This window comes from Schistocerca nitens, chromosome 10 (assembly GCF_023898315.1).
Source record: "Schistocerca nitens isolate TAMUIC-IGC-003100 chromosome 10, iqSchNite1.1, whole genome shotgun sequence".
In the NCBI taxonomy this organism is placed as follows: domain Eukaryota; kingdom Metazoa; phylum Arthropoda; class Insecta; order Orthoptera; family Acrididae; genus Schistocerca; species Schistocerca nitens.
Genome location: NC_064623.1, coordinates 110,974,072 through 110,990,247, shown reverse-complemented (window position 1 = coordinate 110,990,247; position 16,176 = coordinate 110,974,072). Strand labels below are relative to the sequence as shown.

Sequence of the window (16,176 nt, the reverse complement as noted above, 5' to 3'; positions counted from 1 at the left end):
GGTGCTTGCAGATATGTCCCAAACACAAATGTTCAAGACCTGTCAAACTAGCCCACTATTTGCACAATCATTAATGCTAGATCAGTAAAATTTTAGAAAGAAACAATTTTATCTCACCTCCTCATGCAACATTTAGGTTAAGAACCACCTGAAGCTTTGCACAAATGCCCAAAATTTACACTTTTGTGCCTGCCACTTTGTACTGACGCTTCAAAATTCAGATCCCACACATTGCCTTCAGGAAGGATAATTCGTAATGAGTCAATCTGTATTCACATCACAAATTAATTTGTAAATATGGCTATATGCTGAACATTGATACTTTTTAGCATACAAATGAGTAATTCCTGCCTACTGCATTTGTACATTACAATAGAAATTCTGATACGGAATAAGAGTTGTCAAGGAAAATCTTTTTCAGTTTTTCCAAATTTTACGTTTTGTCAGGCCTTTTATATCACTGGGTAAGTTATCCAAAACAGACTTCAGGAGGGGACAAATTTACTGTAAAGCAGTGGTCAGAATGCCAAAGTCCTTAAACTGATGTCTAAGAGATAATCGTGGGTGAGCATTACATATTATTCTTACATTATGTTTTTGAACAATGAAGACTTGGTCATAAAGATGTCTTAACACCAGAACATTATTCCCTATGACATTACTAAATGAAAATGTCAACTGATTTCTCTCCCCCAACAAAATTGATGATTCTAAGTGCAAATGTAGCTGAACTACATTGTTTTAGGAGTTCCAAAATGTGCTTTTTTTCCAGTTTAATTATTCATAAGTATGGACAAGTAAGGATTGTGAAGTTTCCACTCTGTTATTTCCTCAGTTACGTGTTTCACTTATCATTGATGTGGTACCTGTAGATTGCAAAACGGAATGTTTTCTTTAAAGTTGAGGGTCAGACTATTCACAGATACTTCTAAGAATCTAGTTTGCCATTTCTTCTGCTGCTGTACATATACTTGGATTGGTTACTATACTAGTGTCACCTGCTAAAAGAACTAATTCTGCTTGTAGTATGTTAGATGAAAGATGTTCACACATGAGGAACAAAGGCAGCCCTCAGATTGAGCCTTGAAGAACCCCATGCCACAGTTGGTAATTCCATTTAATTACCTATGTGCTGTTAAGAGTTTCTTTTCTGATTGTGCTCAAACTCTGTTTCATAGCTGTGAATAAGCATGTTCACTATCTCCTCCAGAATTACCCCCATCACATGAAAATACTTTTAAGATATTTTATTACAATTGTGTGTGAAGTGTCAGCATTTACAAAGGACAAAAATCAATCTTATTTTTGTTACTTATTATTACTGTCAGTAATATTGTCCCATTACCTATTCTCAGTTGCAAGAGTTCGTGAAATTATTTGTAGACTGCATAATTGTCATGACTTGCAAATTTATGAAATATTTCCAAATATCGTAAACCAGAGCTTGTCAATGTGTAATGATTGTTGAAAGTAAGCAAATTGAATTTTTGTAATGTTAACATTATCTAAATTTTAATCCTACAAATTTAAGTCAGTCATGTTGTTTGTGCTTAGTCTGAAAAAAAATGTGTGAAAATGAGTGGCTTTATATTTTAAATTCAGGTTTGTAGTATGAGTGTGGAATCTTGGAATGGTGCTGCTCCTTTAATTGTTCACTTGATAGTTAAGTTTCCCTTTCCAGTCTTGTCTATTTAAAAAGGCTGTCACTGATATGTTGTTCTCTCTTTGAGTGCAGGTTGTGTTTCCTGTGACACAATTTGTAATTAAGGGAGATACAGTGAAAATATGCCATGTTCCACCCTGATCTGCATTTTCATACAGAATTCAGAACTAATAATGGCACACACTTGACATTAAACATTGTTTTAAAATTTCTCAATGTTATCTGTGACAATACTGTAAATTTATGTAAACGTGACATAATGACAAGTGGAGATAGAATTATTACCAGAAACTTTTATTTTTTTCTCAAGGAAGCCGTATCAAAATGTAAACAGATGGTTCAATACCATTATCAACCAAGCAAAAGTTAAAGTTGTTATTGGTGAATTCAAACTGTGTGAGAAGATGGCAGAATTCGATCCAAAGAAATTTGCTGAATTCCAAGGTAATTTGCTGGATAAATTTCATTATTATAATTTCACAGCTTTATTGATTTCCGTAAGTGTAGATACTACATAATTTTTAGCTCATCATTTACACAAATGTTGAGATGCTTATAATGGTTTTTGGCCAGGCACAGTTACTGTTAAAACATCATACTTTTAAACAGATAATGCATTAGCCTATTAGATGTACAACTGTTGTCTGATTAAAGAAACTTTTTGAATTTTCTGTATGAATAACATTAGATGCATAGGTGAGGAGTCTTTTCTTGTGAAAGATAAGTACTACCTCCTTATTGGTCATTTCCTTTACATCCAAGAATGTTTAATAACAGCCTGCGGTGTATTGACATAAAAACAGTTCCCTGACATTTTTCGTTTAGGATAACATGCTCACTGATTTAGGTATTGTCGGTATTTTATACATTTTGTAAAATATTTATAATGTGTCGAATAATATTTTAAAACAGCTCAGGATTGATGTGAAGTGGGAGTTGACAAATACCCCCTCCCTAGCCAAGAGAAAAATACTTCTTTTCTGCTATTCCACCAGCCTTTATCCTCCCCCTGCAAGCAATCCTACCTCTTTCCATGGGAAAAAAGTTTGTAATTCAAGGAAAGATTTCTCTATAATTAGTTTCACTATCAGATATCAAACTTGCCTCAAATAATGGTATTAGTAAATAATGAACAATTGACTTCCTGCTGCACTGAGTTGGTTGGATTCAAAACTCCACCTTATCAAATAGCTTGAAGGTTTGTGAACAGGTTCTTTTGTATGAAATGATTCATATGGTCATTGGCTCTCATTCACTGGTAAGGCTGAATGCAAACTTTACTATTCTAAGAGTGTCACATGACACAGATGCTTAGTAAGTTTGTAGCTGAAAAGTTTAATTTTTTGTTGAAATCTTATCCACTTGTGAGGATTGAAAGCTCTTGGATTGCAGTAAACAAAAATATTTAATTTTCCCATTAATTACATATTGTCGTCTGCCAGTGCCTTTTCTTGTTTACACAATTGACTGCTTGGTTGATATTCTCCCTGTTGTGCATGGTAAAGTCGACAAAATGCCTATCAGATGTTAGATAATACCTATACATTATGCCTTTGTGTAGAAGTGAGATCTGTGACTGTCCTGGTGAGTGGAGGGGGATGTACCTACTGTGGCAGGGCATTTAGCCAGCAAATTAATGTCCTGTTAAAGGTCAGAAATTAAAACATCTGAAGGGGTTAATCAGGGTGTATACAATCCAGGACAACTGGGAGATCTGGGGAAAACCTGGGAAGTTTTTAGAATTCCGGGAATTTTCCATTGTTTTTGTTTTCAGTTAAACTTTTTGACTGAAGAACCAATACTCTTAACAAAGGATATTACTGTATCCCATTACTGCAGAATAATACTGCAGCTATAAAACACAACGAGAGAAAAAACGAAGATAAAACTTCAATTGCAAAGGAAATGCGCCATATACAGCGACAACACACAGTGCTCATACAAGCGTCTGCCAACAGCAAAATGAGTCAAAGGCTTGAGGAAAACTATGCAATGCTTCGTAACAACAAATTGCCTCCGATGAGCGTGATGTCACAACTGTTTACATTAGATTCGTTTTAGCAGCAACGAGCGGGATCGTGCGCATGTGCAGTTGAGTAGTACCTTCTCCTGCTTTTGGCTACAGAAATATGGCTGTTAGTTGTTAAGCAGTCGCAGCAAGCATATAGATGCTACCGGGAAAAATTTTACTGGAGCGCTCAAGTTGCCAGATTTATGCATGTGCAGCAGGCCCAGGTCTAGGAGGGGGGGGGAGGCAAATTCACGCATTCCTGTCAGTTTTTGAACACATTCTAAGTTGATTTCTGAATGAATCATAAGTTGGTTTGTGCTTAGTGTACATGATGTCTCTGTCAGGGGAATCCTCGTCGCATGTACAAACTAACTTTCCTACAGACAAAAGGGGCTATAAGAGCTGAGTGGAGTAAGGCCGAACGGATGAATGCCAACCACTGTCTGATTGTGTGGTTGATTGGGTTTGCGAATGATGAGCATTGTTATAATTACTAGCGACATCCATAGATTCAGACTACAGGAGTGGAAATAAACGCATAACAGGTAAGAAAGATTACGTATTACCTTCTTGGTGTATCCAAGAAAATGAAATTTTGTCGAGATTGATATACTAGCAAGGGCCAGTTGTACAGTCTCTGGCTAGCAGCCTCTTTAAGGTCTGTTCTGGAAGTAGGGCGGAAAACGTGTTGTACGAACACGTAACGATGCCTAACCGGAGAATAATCGCGGGATAACTGAACTGGTGATTCTGGCAGAGTTAGTGAAGTTAACCTGCGAATAAGCTTTGACGTTGGCAGGAATAGTTACAGAATTAGTGATAACAAGACTGTTTGTTAAAAAGAGGAAGGAGAAGAAACAGGTAAATTACACAAATTATGGAACAATATGATGATTCCAAGTCTGTATAAAATTTTATTACTACTTCTTTTCGATTTCATACTTCAGAAACTGGAGTGTATGAAGTAAGTGTGAAACTATTTCCTAACATAAAACTTTTTGCTTGTAGTAGGTCTAATAGGCATTTGATATTGGTATATTGTGAATTATATTCCGTCGTTACAAAAAAAGACTGTTTGTGCCAAACCAGTCTCGTTTATTTGATGTGTGTTACAATTGTTGCAGTATTACAAAGGCCTATTTTATCTAGCAGACAGTGACTAAATAGACATAATCAGATTGGGAAACCATACCAGCCTTGGGTCCTATTTGTATTAACAGCTTTTTCAGTATTAGACGACATTTTGACTTTTCATGTAGCGAAATGTTTGGCGAACTTTGTGGTAATAGATTCTTTCGCAGAAAGGAAAGCACGTCATGTAAAACTGTATAAAGATTAGAGGAGGGGGGGGGGGGGGGAGACAGGATGTCAAAGCAGCCGAAAGTAAGCAGGAGAGGCACCACAGGACATTTTAATTTCCACTGTCCTGAATATGGTTTGATGGCATCCATTACAAGATATACACGTTTCAATTCCATAGAGCAAAGTACAGTGACGTGCAATAGAAGAATGCTGTGCGAGGCGGCGAGGCACTGCACTTTGGTACACTCATGACCAAATAACGTGTTGCAATTCTCGAACACACGTTTTATCCATTAAAGTCTTCAGAAAGGTGTGCACTACAAAATGAACGTATTTTTGAAAATTCGAATTTTTAAATTTTTGACGTCCCATCTCAAACGCTCAAGTAGGTGGTGGGGTATTGCCTCGGTTCGGAAATATTGTAGATCCGGGGCTCTACGTAGGCTCTGCGCAGAGCAGTCTGAGTTACAGTGGGGAAGTGGGTAGTCTCCACGTGGCCCATGTTTACATCTAGTGATTTTGCAGTTTCCTCTTTGTTTACTGCTCTCGTGTCAAATGAAAACAAAACAGATTTCTGTGGCTGGGAGCTGTCAAGTGAATTAAAATACATTCACATAATTACGGAAGGCTAAAATTTGTTAGTAGTTGCAGATTTTATTTCCACATTTCTGACAGTCGAGCATTAATTGCCTTGCAGAACAGTGAAGTCACTTTTGTTAGTTTGTCATCTGGCAGAAACAAACCTATTTCTAACAGGTCACGGGAAAATATTCCGAATGGTGGTTTGAAAAGCATTACCATCAAAGTACCATTCTGGCAGTTACACCAGAACTCTATGTGAGAATGTACGATGAATTTCTTAAATCGCAGAGCGTTTCACTCTCATTTAAAAATAAACTCTTCGATGACGAGCCATTTAGACGAATTTCGAGCCCAGATGATCAGAAATTTATGTCGTTATTAAAAATTTTACTGGCACATTTGTGTGATATCTTAAATTGTAATGCGCACATAAAAGATCAACATTATATGTGAAAGCTTAGCTTCTCTTGCAGCGTATTAAGCTTATAGACCAATATTACATGTGAAAGCTTTGAGTTTTGTGTATATTAATTTAAACCATAAATTTTTTTGTTTGTGTGTTCGCGCTTCTTAAGTGACGTTGCTATTAGCCGACTACATCACGTGTCCTAAGCTCTGAATAACCACTGTCATCGGCTGGCGAGATCACGTGACATGAGATATGACTGGCTTACAAAAGCGCACTGCAATCTCAATTTCAATGCTTCGGAAAGTAACATGCGGTGTTCGGTGGAATTCAAATTTATACTTTCGTAATACGAAAATATGCAGCGTACATGTTGCTGCACATCAAAGATCTTTCCAAAACATGTTTTTTCCCTGTGTTTAGTTTTCGATGGCGCTGGGAAATTCTACACTTGTGTATAAAACCATAATCATTTGAAGGACTAATAAGTTAATACAGTTCCAAAATAAAATATACTGTCAGTTAACAGGGAAAAAGTATGCTTTCACCCAGGAGAAAGTGTGTTTTTATCTGGGAGAATTCCAGGAATTTTTTTCCTTGTCTGCATATACACCCTGTTAATGTCAATAGAAGTTTGTGTGAGAGATTATATATTAGAATTTAGGGAATGGTGGTCATTTCAGTAAAGTTTTTCTGCAAACAGGATTAGTCATAAACATTTATACCACTTAACAGTTGTAACACACAGTTCCAATGAAACTGACATTTTGGTTACGTATAACGGGTGTGCGGTTAAGGAGTCAGAACAATCCAAATTCCTTGGTGTTCAGATATATGGCGAGCTATGATGAAAAGCTCATGTTCAGGAATGGAGCTGCTCCTTTAATTGTTCACTTGATAGTTAAGTTTCCCTTTGTAGTCTTGTCTATTAAAAAAGCTGTCACTGATATGTTGTTCTCTCTTTGAGTGCAGGTTGTGTTTCTTGTGACACAATTTGTAATTAAGGGAGATATAGTGAAAATATGCCATGTTCCACCCTGATCTGCATTGTCATACAGAATTCAGAACTAATAATGGCACACACTTGACATTCAAAAGTATTTTAATATTTCTCAATGTTACCTGTGACAATACTGTAAATTTATGTAAACGTGATGTAATGACCAAGTGGAGATTGATTAGTACCAGAAACTTGTATTGTTTTCTCAAGAATGTAAACAGATGGTTCACTACCATTATCAACTAAACACAAGTTGTTGTTTTCTTGGCATTCCGAACCGCTGCACTGGAACTGTTTTCCTCAACTGTGCCGGACCAGCTTGATGGACTTAGTTACCTTCCCAGTTGCACATGCTTGTGTGTGGACACTTACGTGCACTAGAATTTGATAAATATAAAGTTTCAACTTCCTATGATGGAATAGGATTTAATTCTTCTAACAGATGCTTATATTGCATCCCAGTCTAAATCATTTACCTTATTACAACATTTAGCAAAATGGAACATTGCTTGCGTGTACAGTTACAGATCGTACATTGACCAAAAGGATTTTTGACAGACCTGTAGATGGCTTCTGTTACGTCAAGAGATCCTACTGTATTGTCACAGTGCACTCCTTATTCAACTGCACACCACACTACTTCAAATTGGGATGCTAGTTCATGAAGCTTACACACACCCCACACATGTGCTGTAACTCTTGACGATAACTGTGATAGCTGTTCCACCTTGAAGATGTGTGGCGTCAATCCGTATAAGTGTTAGATGCAATTGTGATGACAAAAACCTACAGAGAGCTTTCTGTTTATAATTATTTAACTGTTATGTGGTTTCGCATATCGAGGCCATCATTCATTGGCTAAGTCGACATAAGGTTACACACGAATCTGCCAGAGTGATAAGTTACACTACATAATAAACCACAACAATATTAGCAGTTATCCTCACACTTGAAAGTCCAAATGAAGAATTTTATCATGGCTAACTTCTGTTCTGTCGGAAAATTCCCACAAAAAATTCAAGCAAAGTCATGTGTTACATTGTTCATTACACTAACATGTACTCAGTAGCTTTTCAGCAAAGGAGTCGTGTCAATTTTATTCCAGCTATTAACTTCCGTGATTTTAATTTCATTTGGTGACTTATTCCATGACCATGGAGATAGGCTCCTCAATTTGGTCCTGCCGAATTATACATGTAAAATAAGATGCAAATTTGCTTCCTCTCTCCAGCTGCCACCAAACAGCAGCAGCCGGGCAGTGCAAAAAAAGAGAAAAAGCAGAAAGGCCAGGGGGAGGGTCAGCAGCAGCAACCGAAGGAAAAGGAAAGCAAGAAGAAAGAGGAACCTGACCCTGCAGAGGAGATGGATGCAGCTGACTTAGCTGTTGCTTCAGAGCCGAAGGCCAAGGACCCCCTGGAAGCCCTTCCCAAAGGGTAAAACTGCTTTTTAACACAGTAACTTTGCTACTCACTTCATTACATGGCAAGCCTCTGATTGTTCGAATGCAACTTATTCAGCTCATAGATTGTCTTTGCATAAATACTTTACGGAAAATGAAACCTTAATATTCTTTTAAAATAGGTTTGTGAAGACGTAGGTGATAAGATAAATCGGGGGGGGGGGGGGGGTAAATTCAGCAGCTATGCGACAAGAATATGGTAAACACAGTGAAGACAAGGCAATTGATGAACCCATTATTCCGTATGCTGAGGCACTGAAATGTGTTGATTTATTGTTAGTATTTGCAGGACTCTGAAAGTATTTGTATGGAGTGTAGCCATGTATGGAAGTGAAACATGGACGATAAATAGTTTGGACAAGAAGAGAATAGAAGCTTTCGAAATGTGGTGCTACAGAAGAATGCTGAAGATTAGATGGGTAGATCACATAACTAATGAGGAGGTACTGAACAGGATTGGGGAGAAGAGGAGTTTGTGGCACAACTTGACCAGAAGAAGGGATCGGTTGGTAGGACATGTTCTGAGGCATCTAGGGATCACCAATTTAGTATTGGAGGGCAGCGTGGAGGGTAAAAATCGTAGGGGGAGACCAAGAGATGCATACACTAAGCAGATTCAGAAGGATGTAGGTTGCAGTAGGTACTGGGAGATGAAGCAGCTTGCACAGGATAGAGTAGCATGGAGAGCTGCATCAAACCAGTCTCAGGACTGAAGACCACAACAACAACAACATTTGCAGGACAACATTCATTTAACTGTGTTGATGTTTTTGAGAAAGAGAAATGCATATTGACCCAGGGGAACTTCCTGTATTCACATGGGACAGCCTTTAAATATGAATTCAGATACTTTCTACTCATTTCTATTGCCTTCATATGAATAAATTATTCCAAAATTATTTTAATTTGTACAAATTTATACAAGGGCTTAAAAATTTATATTTGAGTCTTTTTTATCACTACCTCATTCAACGGAAGTAGCCTGGAATGTGGAAAATGATTAAATAAATAATTTTGCATACAATTATCAAGGTCAAATCTAGGATTAGAAGGTGGGGTGGATCCAAGTTTCGTAGTTTGAGTGTCGCTTTAAGTAAAGTTACTTACCCAGAGGCGTTGACAATAAAAAAATGTGAAGTCTGGAGCCTTTGCGGTAGGTTCTCCTTAGCGGGGCTCTCATGATGATTTCCATTTCATTGATTTCTGACACCTCTTATCTGAAAATCTTTGATTATGTATTTGGATTCTGAAGAGCCAGTATCCGTTATTGAGAATTTACTGTAGATTGTAGCATTGTAAATGAATAATAATGCACACGAAATTCAATAGGTGGTGAAGTCTCGGTTTTATTATTTTCCAAAGAACAAAATTTAGAGAGAATCTGGAAGATACTGTGACTTCAAACAGTCAAGTGTTTAGTCTGTAAGTAGGTGTTGCAACTTACTCAATATAATATCTGTGAGGGATGAGATAGAAAACCTGGTCCATGTTACTGGGTCTACAGGGTTTGTCCAAATATTAATGCGTTGCATATTTTTCAAAAAAAGCTACTCTCAGATAGGTTCAACAACTTAAAATGCTTTGGGCATATGATCTTTCTGCATCAGTACATTTTTGACAGTGAGATTTCTGCATCGTAATCATGGAATTCCTTAATTGGGATGCTATTCAGGGAAGCCGTTGAAGTAGCTTGCACATTGTCCACAGACTCAAGATGCGTTCCATTGAGGTCTGTTTTCGGCTGAGGAAACAGAAAAGTCTGCTGAGGCCAGGTCAAGACTGTAGAGCAACTTGTCAGGGCTGTGACAACAAAAGTGGCGGTGCATTGACATGGTGCCGTTCCCATGATTCACAGAACTCCCTTTGGACACAGATGATCCGGTGATTGTCTCTGGTGCAGTGCTTTGTAAAATTCAGCTTTGGTGGTCTGGCCACTTGTGGTTCATGTGCCATTCCACACTCTGCCCCTTTGATTAGGGGTCGTACTGAAAGACCCACGACTCATCCACAGTGATCACATTGTCCAGGAAATTGGAATCTTCTTTAGTAATTCTTAAGTTCTTCAAACACTTCCACTTGTTGCTTTTGCACATTGGCCAAAAGTCTGGACACAAGCTTTTGCTCAAGTTTTCCACGTGGCCAAGCCGCCACTCTCATTACCTCAGCCTTTAGCACTCTAATATTTCCGACGTCAAGCGAGCACTCATTTGACAGGCTGAATTCAGTAACTGGTGCACAGTGTCATTCGCGATGTTGACTGGTGTCTTGTGCAGGTCTTGTTGGCGACCTAAAGTATTGCATAGCATTGCTCAAAAGATTTTTCCATCATATCTTTGATGCGACCACTACGTAGAGATTGACGGAAGAAGCCATCCTAACCCTCAGAGAGCACAGAGGCAGTAAAGTGACGTTATGCTGTAAAGTTGAGGGTCTCAACCCTCCCCAACAAGTCAAATCACTCTGTGATGTATAGTTACATCACAAAAAATTGCGATGCATCACTCTTAGGACACATCCTGTAAACGGGCAGTGAATTTCATTATTTTCTGTGCGCGCTGTATCAGAGTTTGGTCATCGTGCTAGCTCAATGTGAGGTGAATTGTGCTCTGACCCCTTTAAATTTGGTGTTGTTGGATGTTTAGTCAGGCTTCAAATTGGTCATGTAGTCTTACGTCACACACAGTTTTATGGTTTGAAACTGAGTGCTCAACTTTTGTTCCACTGTATATTTGCTGACTGTAGCTGCTCACTATATCAGAGAATTTAAAACTTAGCACTGTAATAATCTTCTCCAGATTTTTGCAAACTGGTTTGGAGTGCAATTACTTTATTGAAAGTAGATTCAATTTTACAGGACATTCAACATGGATGATTTCAAGCGTTTCTATTCCAACGAAGATGAAAGTAAATCCATTCCTTATTTTTGGGAGAAGTTTGATCCAGAGCATTACTCAATCTGGCTTGGTGAATACAAATATAATGATGAGCTGCAGAAGGTTTTCATGAGCTGCAACCTTATATCAGGTAAGGCATCAACTATTTTGTTGAAACTAATGTTGTGTTATCCCAAATGTACAAGCAGTTGTGGGAAGTGCATCTTTTGTAATCCCTTTTTTAAAGGCAAGCAAGTGTATCTGTCACTTGACTTGTAACCAACGGAAGGGAGAGCAAGGTAAAGCAATTCAAAGTCACATTGCACACCTTATGTGCAATAGCAGTACAGTGTTGCTTCACATATTCTGTAATTCTTTTTCACTTTTTTAAGAAAAAGCAGTGACAGAACGACTTAAAATACTTTCTTCATGAAGACATGCTAGAGCATAAAATTTCCAAAAACACACACACACAAACGGGTGCTAGTTCCAGTCTCACAAATAAAATGACTGGTTTCATTATCTTATGGCCTGTTCATTTGTCCTTATGATGAGATACCATTGGATCTATTCAGAGAATCTGCCGAACAGTTGCTTTCATGCAAGTTGAAACTGGTTACTTTAGTGAGGCAAGAGGATAAAAAGTACCATAAAAGTCCTTGGCAACTAGTTATGATTTGGTTATTAGGCTGCGAATCTAAACGTTGTTCTGTGCATACTCATGATGATTTCCAAAACATTGATTTCTGACACCTCTTATGAAAATCAGTGTTTACATATTTGGATTCTGAAGAGCCAGTTCACGTTTTAGAGTAATTTTAGGCGGTAGCATTATTTATTAATAATATTGTCCTAACAGTTTAATAGTAAATTCTCAATTTCCTGTCTTAAAAAGATAATTTCTCGGAGAATAAAATACCTGCAAAATAAGGAAGAGTGTATTGACTCCAGACAGTGGATCACTTGGTCTAAACATAATAGGTAGATACTGTAGACTGCTCTTAAAAACAGCCGTTTCCCTACCTTCCTTGCCTGTTTCCCCAAAACAGTAGAAGTGATTTCCACTATCTGTTTGTTACAGTGAAAGACAGCCCATCAAACTTGGTTAGGGGATTTGTATAACAAGTCAGCTGTCTTCACACAATGTGATTTGGAAAAAGCTTCTTATTTTATAACCCAGTATCCTATTTTGGTGTTCTTGTTGTCACTACAAAAGTTTTCCTCATGTAGTAAGGACAGCTGAATTTTGGTGATTAATTTTAATACATTTGGTTTCTGCTGCTTTTTCTAAGCTGTTAATGTCTTGTTGCAGGCATGTATCAGCGTCTGGATAAAATGCGCAAGAATGCATTTGCCTCAATGTGCCTGTTTGGTGCTGATAATGACAGCTCTATTTCAGGAATCTGGGTGTGGAGAGGACAGGACTTGGCATTTGATGTAAGTACTTTGTTCAAATTGAAAGAAATGAACAGTTGTGGACTCTCATGATGATTCCCAATTAATTGATTCTGACACCTCTTATGAAATATTTTGATTACTTGTTTTGGGTATCTGAAGAGTCAATTCTGATTATTGATAATCTATGTTGTATTTTTAATGAATACATTATGTGCAAAAAAAGTTGGTATAAAAACCATACTACCTACATTATTTCATTTGTGTATTTATAAATTTCTGCGTGTTACACAAGCCAAATTTATATTGCATATGTTTGCCATTAATATAAAGTAAGGTTTGTCTAATGACATTTGAATAGTTGAAACATTTGTCGTAATCTCATTTTTAGAAAGTGTAAAATACTTCATCATAGGTTTACCGTGTGTTGTACCAAGTAAGGTAATTTAATCCAGTAATTGAGCTGAAGTAAGATGTGTATTCAAATGATGAAATTTATATACCAATGGTTTTTGAAGTTTATATCTGTCTAGTAATTTCTTTACATGTCCAGTTTCTTTTAAACATTAGTCTATAATTAAGACCCCTCTTGGTAATTTTGTTGAGGCCTGGGGGTGTTGGAGGCTAGTAATGTACTTGTCTGAGAAGCCACCTTACATGGTTTGGTATGGGTTCTTGTAGATTCTTTTTGCTATCTCCTTTGTGTATATTATTTTTGCTAGGGTGATTAGTGTGTAGGTGAAATTTATTAAAACGGTTGCACAGTTCTTCTAATTTATTTTTTCCTTGTAGTTTAAATTCTCTACATCTGTTTTCTTGAAGTCACTAAGCTTGTCTGCCATGCCATTTGATTTGTGTGCTGCTGCTTTTATATGCAGTTCAGGAAACTGTTGGCTTTTCGTTACAATTTTTCTGTTCAATTTTACACAGAACACTTCAAATTATTTTGTGTATTGAAATACGTGTGTTGCGTTCAATACAAGGTGATATTTTTTGTCAGTTTTCATGGTGCGTGAATATGAATGCAAAGGCAGAGGTAAAGAAAACACATTAAAAAGAATTTTGGATGAGTGATGAGGCAGTAAAGAAAATGGGCTGGTGTCTAGTAAGGGAGTAATGAAAATTAAAAAGATAGCTGTTAAGTAAGTTAACTTGTGTTCTGATTAAATGTGCACAAGGGAAAATGCTGTTACATGAAATTGATCACGGGAAATTTAAATGTATTGTGGAGAGATTTAATCGTGTTATTGAACCATTACTTTTGACATTAAAATCCTTAGGGGAAAGTATTCCTTGGAAAACTGTGAGAATCAGACAAATCTGAGAATGAGAATAGTGTCTGTGTATTAAGAATTACATCTAAAAGGCAAAGATAATTGGAAACATTTATCTCTTTAAAATGAGGACTGCAATAGAACACAGATTTTGAGCAGGGAAAATGTACAACTGAGAAATGCCTAATTCAGCAATGGTTTAAATTTTTTGTTGGTGAAAATGCAGAATTATAGGTACAGTGTTTGGGATAGTATGTGATCTCATAACGCCACACGTGCTAACGTGATCTCGATAAAGTACAATTCAGTTGTGTTGGAGGGTTAAAAAAAACTTAAATATAAGATCTGACTATACTGTAACTGTTCGTTCTTTTTTCTGCTCTTTTAATAATATTTGGTTTAAATGAGAAAAAGTTTATTTGATTAAATAAAATTAATGTAGCCGAAAATATAATGAATAAATGACAAGTCATTCATTTCTGAAAAAGACCGGAGATATTACCCAATTAAAGTTAGAAATAAAATTAGGATTGTTGAACTGGTTCTACTGGATTAAATGAAGGGGTAATGTTTTTAAACCAGGTTTCTTAACTCACATTGTTCAAACATGAGTAAAATTATACAGGTTGCTCTTGTGTGCCAAGGCCAGAGCACAGTCACTCCTTAAACTTTCAGGATGACCTGATCCTAAATATTGTCCAGATCCCAGGAAAACTATTATTAATAAGAATGTTTTGCTCTGGGTGTAATAGTTAAATGTGTGAATGATTGGTAAAAGTGTGTTAGTCACAAGTGCTGCCATTGTATATCATAAGCTCTTTTTTCTCAAATGATATTGACTTAATGCATTCCTGGTAATTAGAGTGAATTTGATAATGTTCAACATTGTTCCAGCTGAGTCCAGACTGGCAGGTTGACTATGAGTCCTACCAGTGGACCAAGCTGGATCCCAGCAAGGAGGAAACGAAGGCACTGGTGAAGCAGTACCTCTCGTGGACGGGCACAGACAAGCAGGGCCGCAAGTTCAACCAGGGGAAGATCTTCAAATAAATGCAAGATTTATTGTACTTACACAAAGTGAGATGAGGGTTTTGCTTACTGCCAGAATTTCTTTGTACTGTGAGCAGTAGCAAAGACATGACTTTTGTAATAAAATGTTGGAAGTGTTCATAAGCAATTTATCTGGTTATCTTTATTTATTGTTGAGGGGAATTTGAGATTGGTGAGATTGTGTGCCTCCATTTTGAAAAATAGCCAACATTTTATAAGGTCATTTGCAGCATTTAACACCACTGGCATGTGTGATAGTAACAAGCTGGTTTTATTAAACAGTTTTGTGTGTACTACGTGTATTCCTTCAGAGGGAGTGCATTTTGGATTTAAATTTTTATTGCTTGCCTGTTTCCCTGAATGTTAATAAAGATTGTGAATTGAAACCATGTCTAAAATTCTGAACTGTGGTTCAGAACACATCAGGAATTGTGTGTGTGTGTGTGTGTGTGTGTGTGTGTGTGTGTGTGTGTGTTTTCGTTAGTTGTGCATTGTATACCAAAATCATTTAACAGCCTGTCCTGTATCCACACTAATACACCCAGTGTTTTTGTTGTGGTGGCATGTAATGCAGCTTCTTCATATTACTTTGTCTGTAAATAAAAGAAATTGAATACTCACACCAAATTAAACTTGGTTATCATAACTTTTACCATTGGATACTGACCTATCATTTTGCTTAAATGTAATATTGTGATTTCACTGTTTAAATGAATCAACATCACTTGCTTTGATATGAAGGTTTTGTGATAATTGCATTGTAGAACTGAAAGTGCTTTGATTCTAAAAGCAGTGTGAAATATTACATTCTGTAATATTTGTCGCTGTCATGTTGGAAAAGTGTAGGTATGTAATGGGAAATGGTTTTAGTTACTAATTATTCAATGATGTACACTATTAGAGTAGATCTCATTGGTCTCTTCAGTTGTCATGGTACATTGAAATTGTGAAATGAAAATTATTCAGTCTTTGATGGTGGAATTATGTTTTTGCGTGTAGATTTGATGGGATGTTCTTAATGTATGTTTTGAGGAACTGGTCATTTGTGATGCTTTATTCCAGGGAAATTAGACAGTTTTGGTTTTGGATGGTACTGTTCTATAGGTCACAACCTGTCTGAATCCCAATTTAGATTTGTTCATTCATACTCGGAAACACACA

General features: G+C 37.0%; 1 protein-coding gene across 1 annotated transcript in view; it reads left to right on the top strand.

The window, feature by feature from the left end:
• The window catches only part of LOC126210664 (elongation factor 1-gamma-like), a 47,992-nt gene extending 32,591 nt beyond the window's left edge, over positions 1 to 15,401 (top strand). Inside the window, exons 6-10 of the mRNA XM_049939994.1 lie at positions 1,974 to 2,107; positions 8,196 to 8,397; positions 11,278 to 11,447; positions 12,609 to 12,733; positions 14,860 to 15,401. Of these exons, the coding sequence (XP_049795951.1) occupies positions 1,974 to 2,107; positions 8,196 to 8,397; positions 11,278 to 11,447; positions 12,609 to 12,733; positions 14,860 to 15,015 (787 nt within the window). The 3' untranslated portion in view covers positions 15,016 to 15,401. The remainder of the gene's footprint in view (positions 1 to 1,973; positions 2,108 to 8,195; positions 8,398 to 11,277; positions 11,448 to 12,608; positions 12,734 to 14,859) is intronic.
• The last annotated feature ends 775 nt before the right edge of the window (positions 15,402 to 16,176 follow it).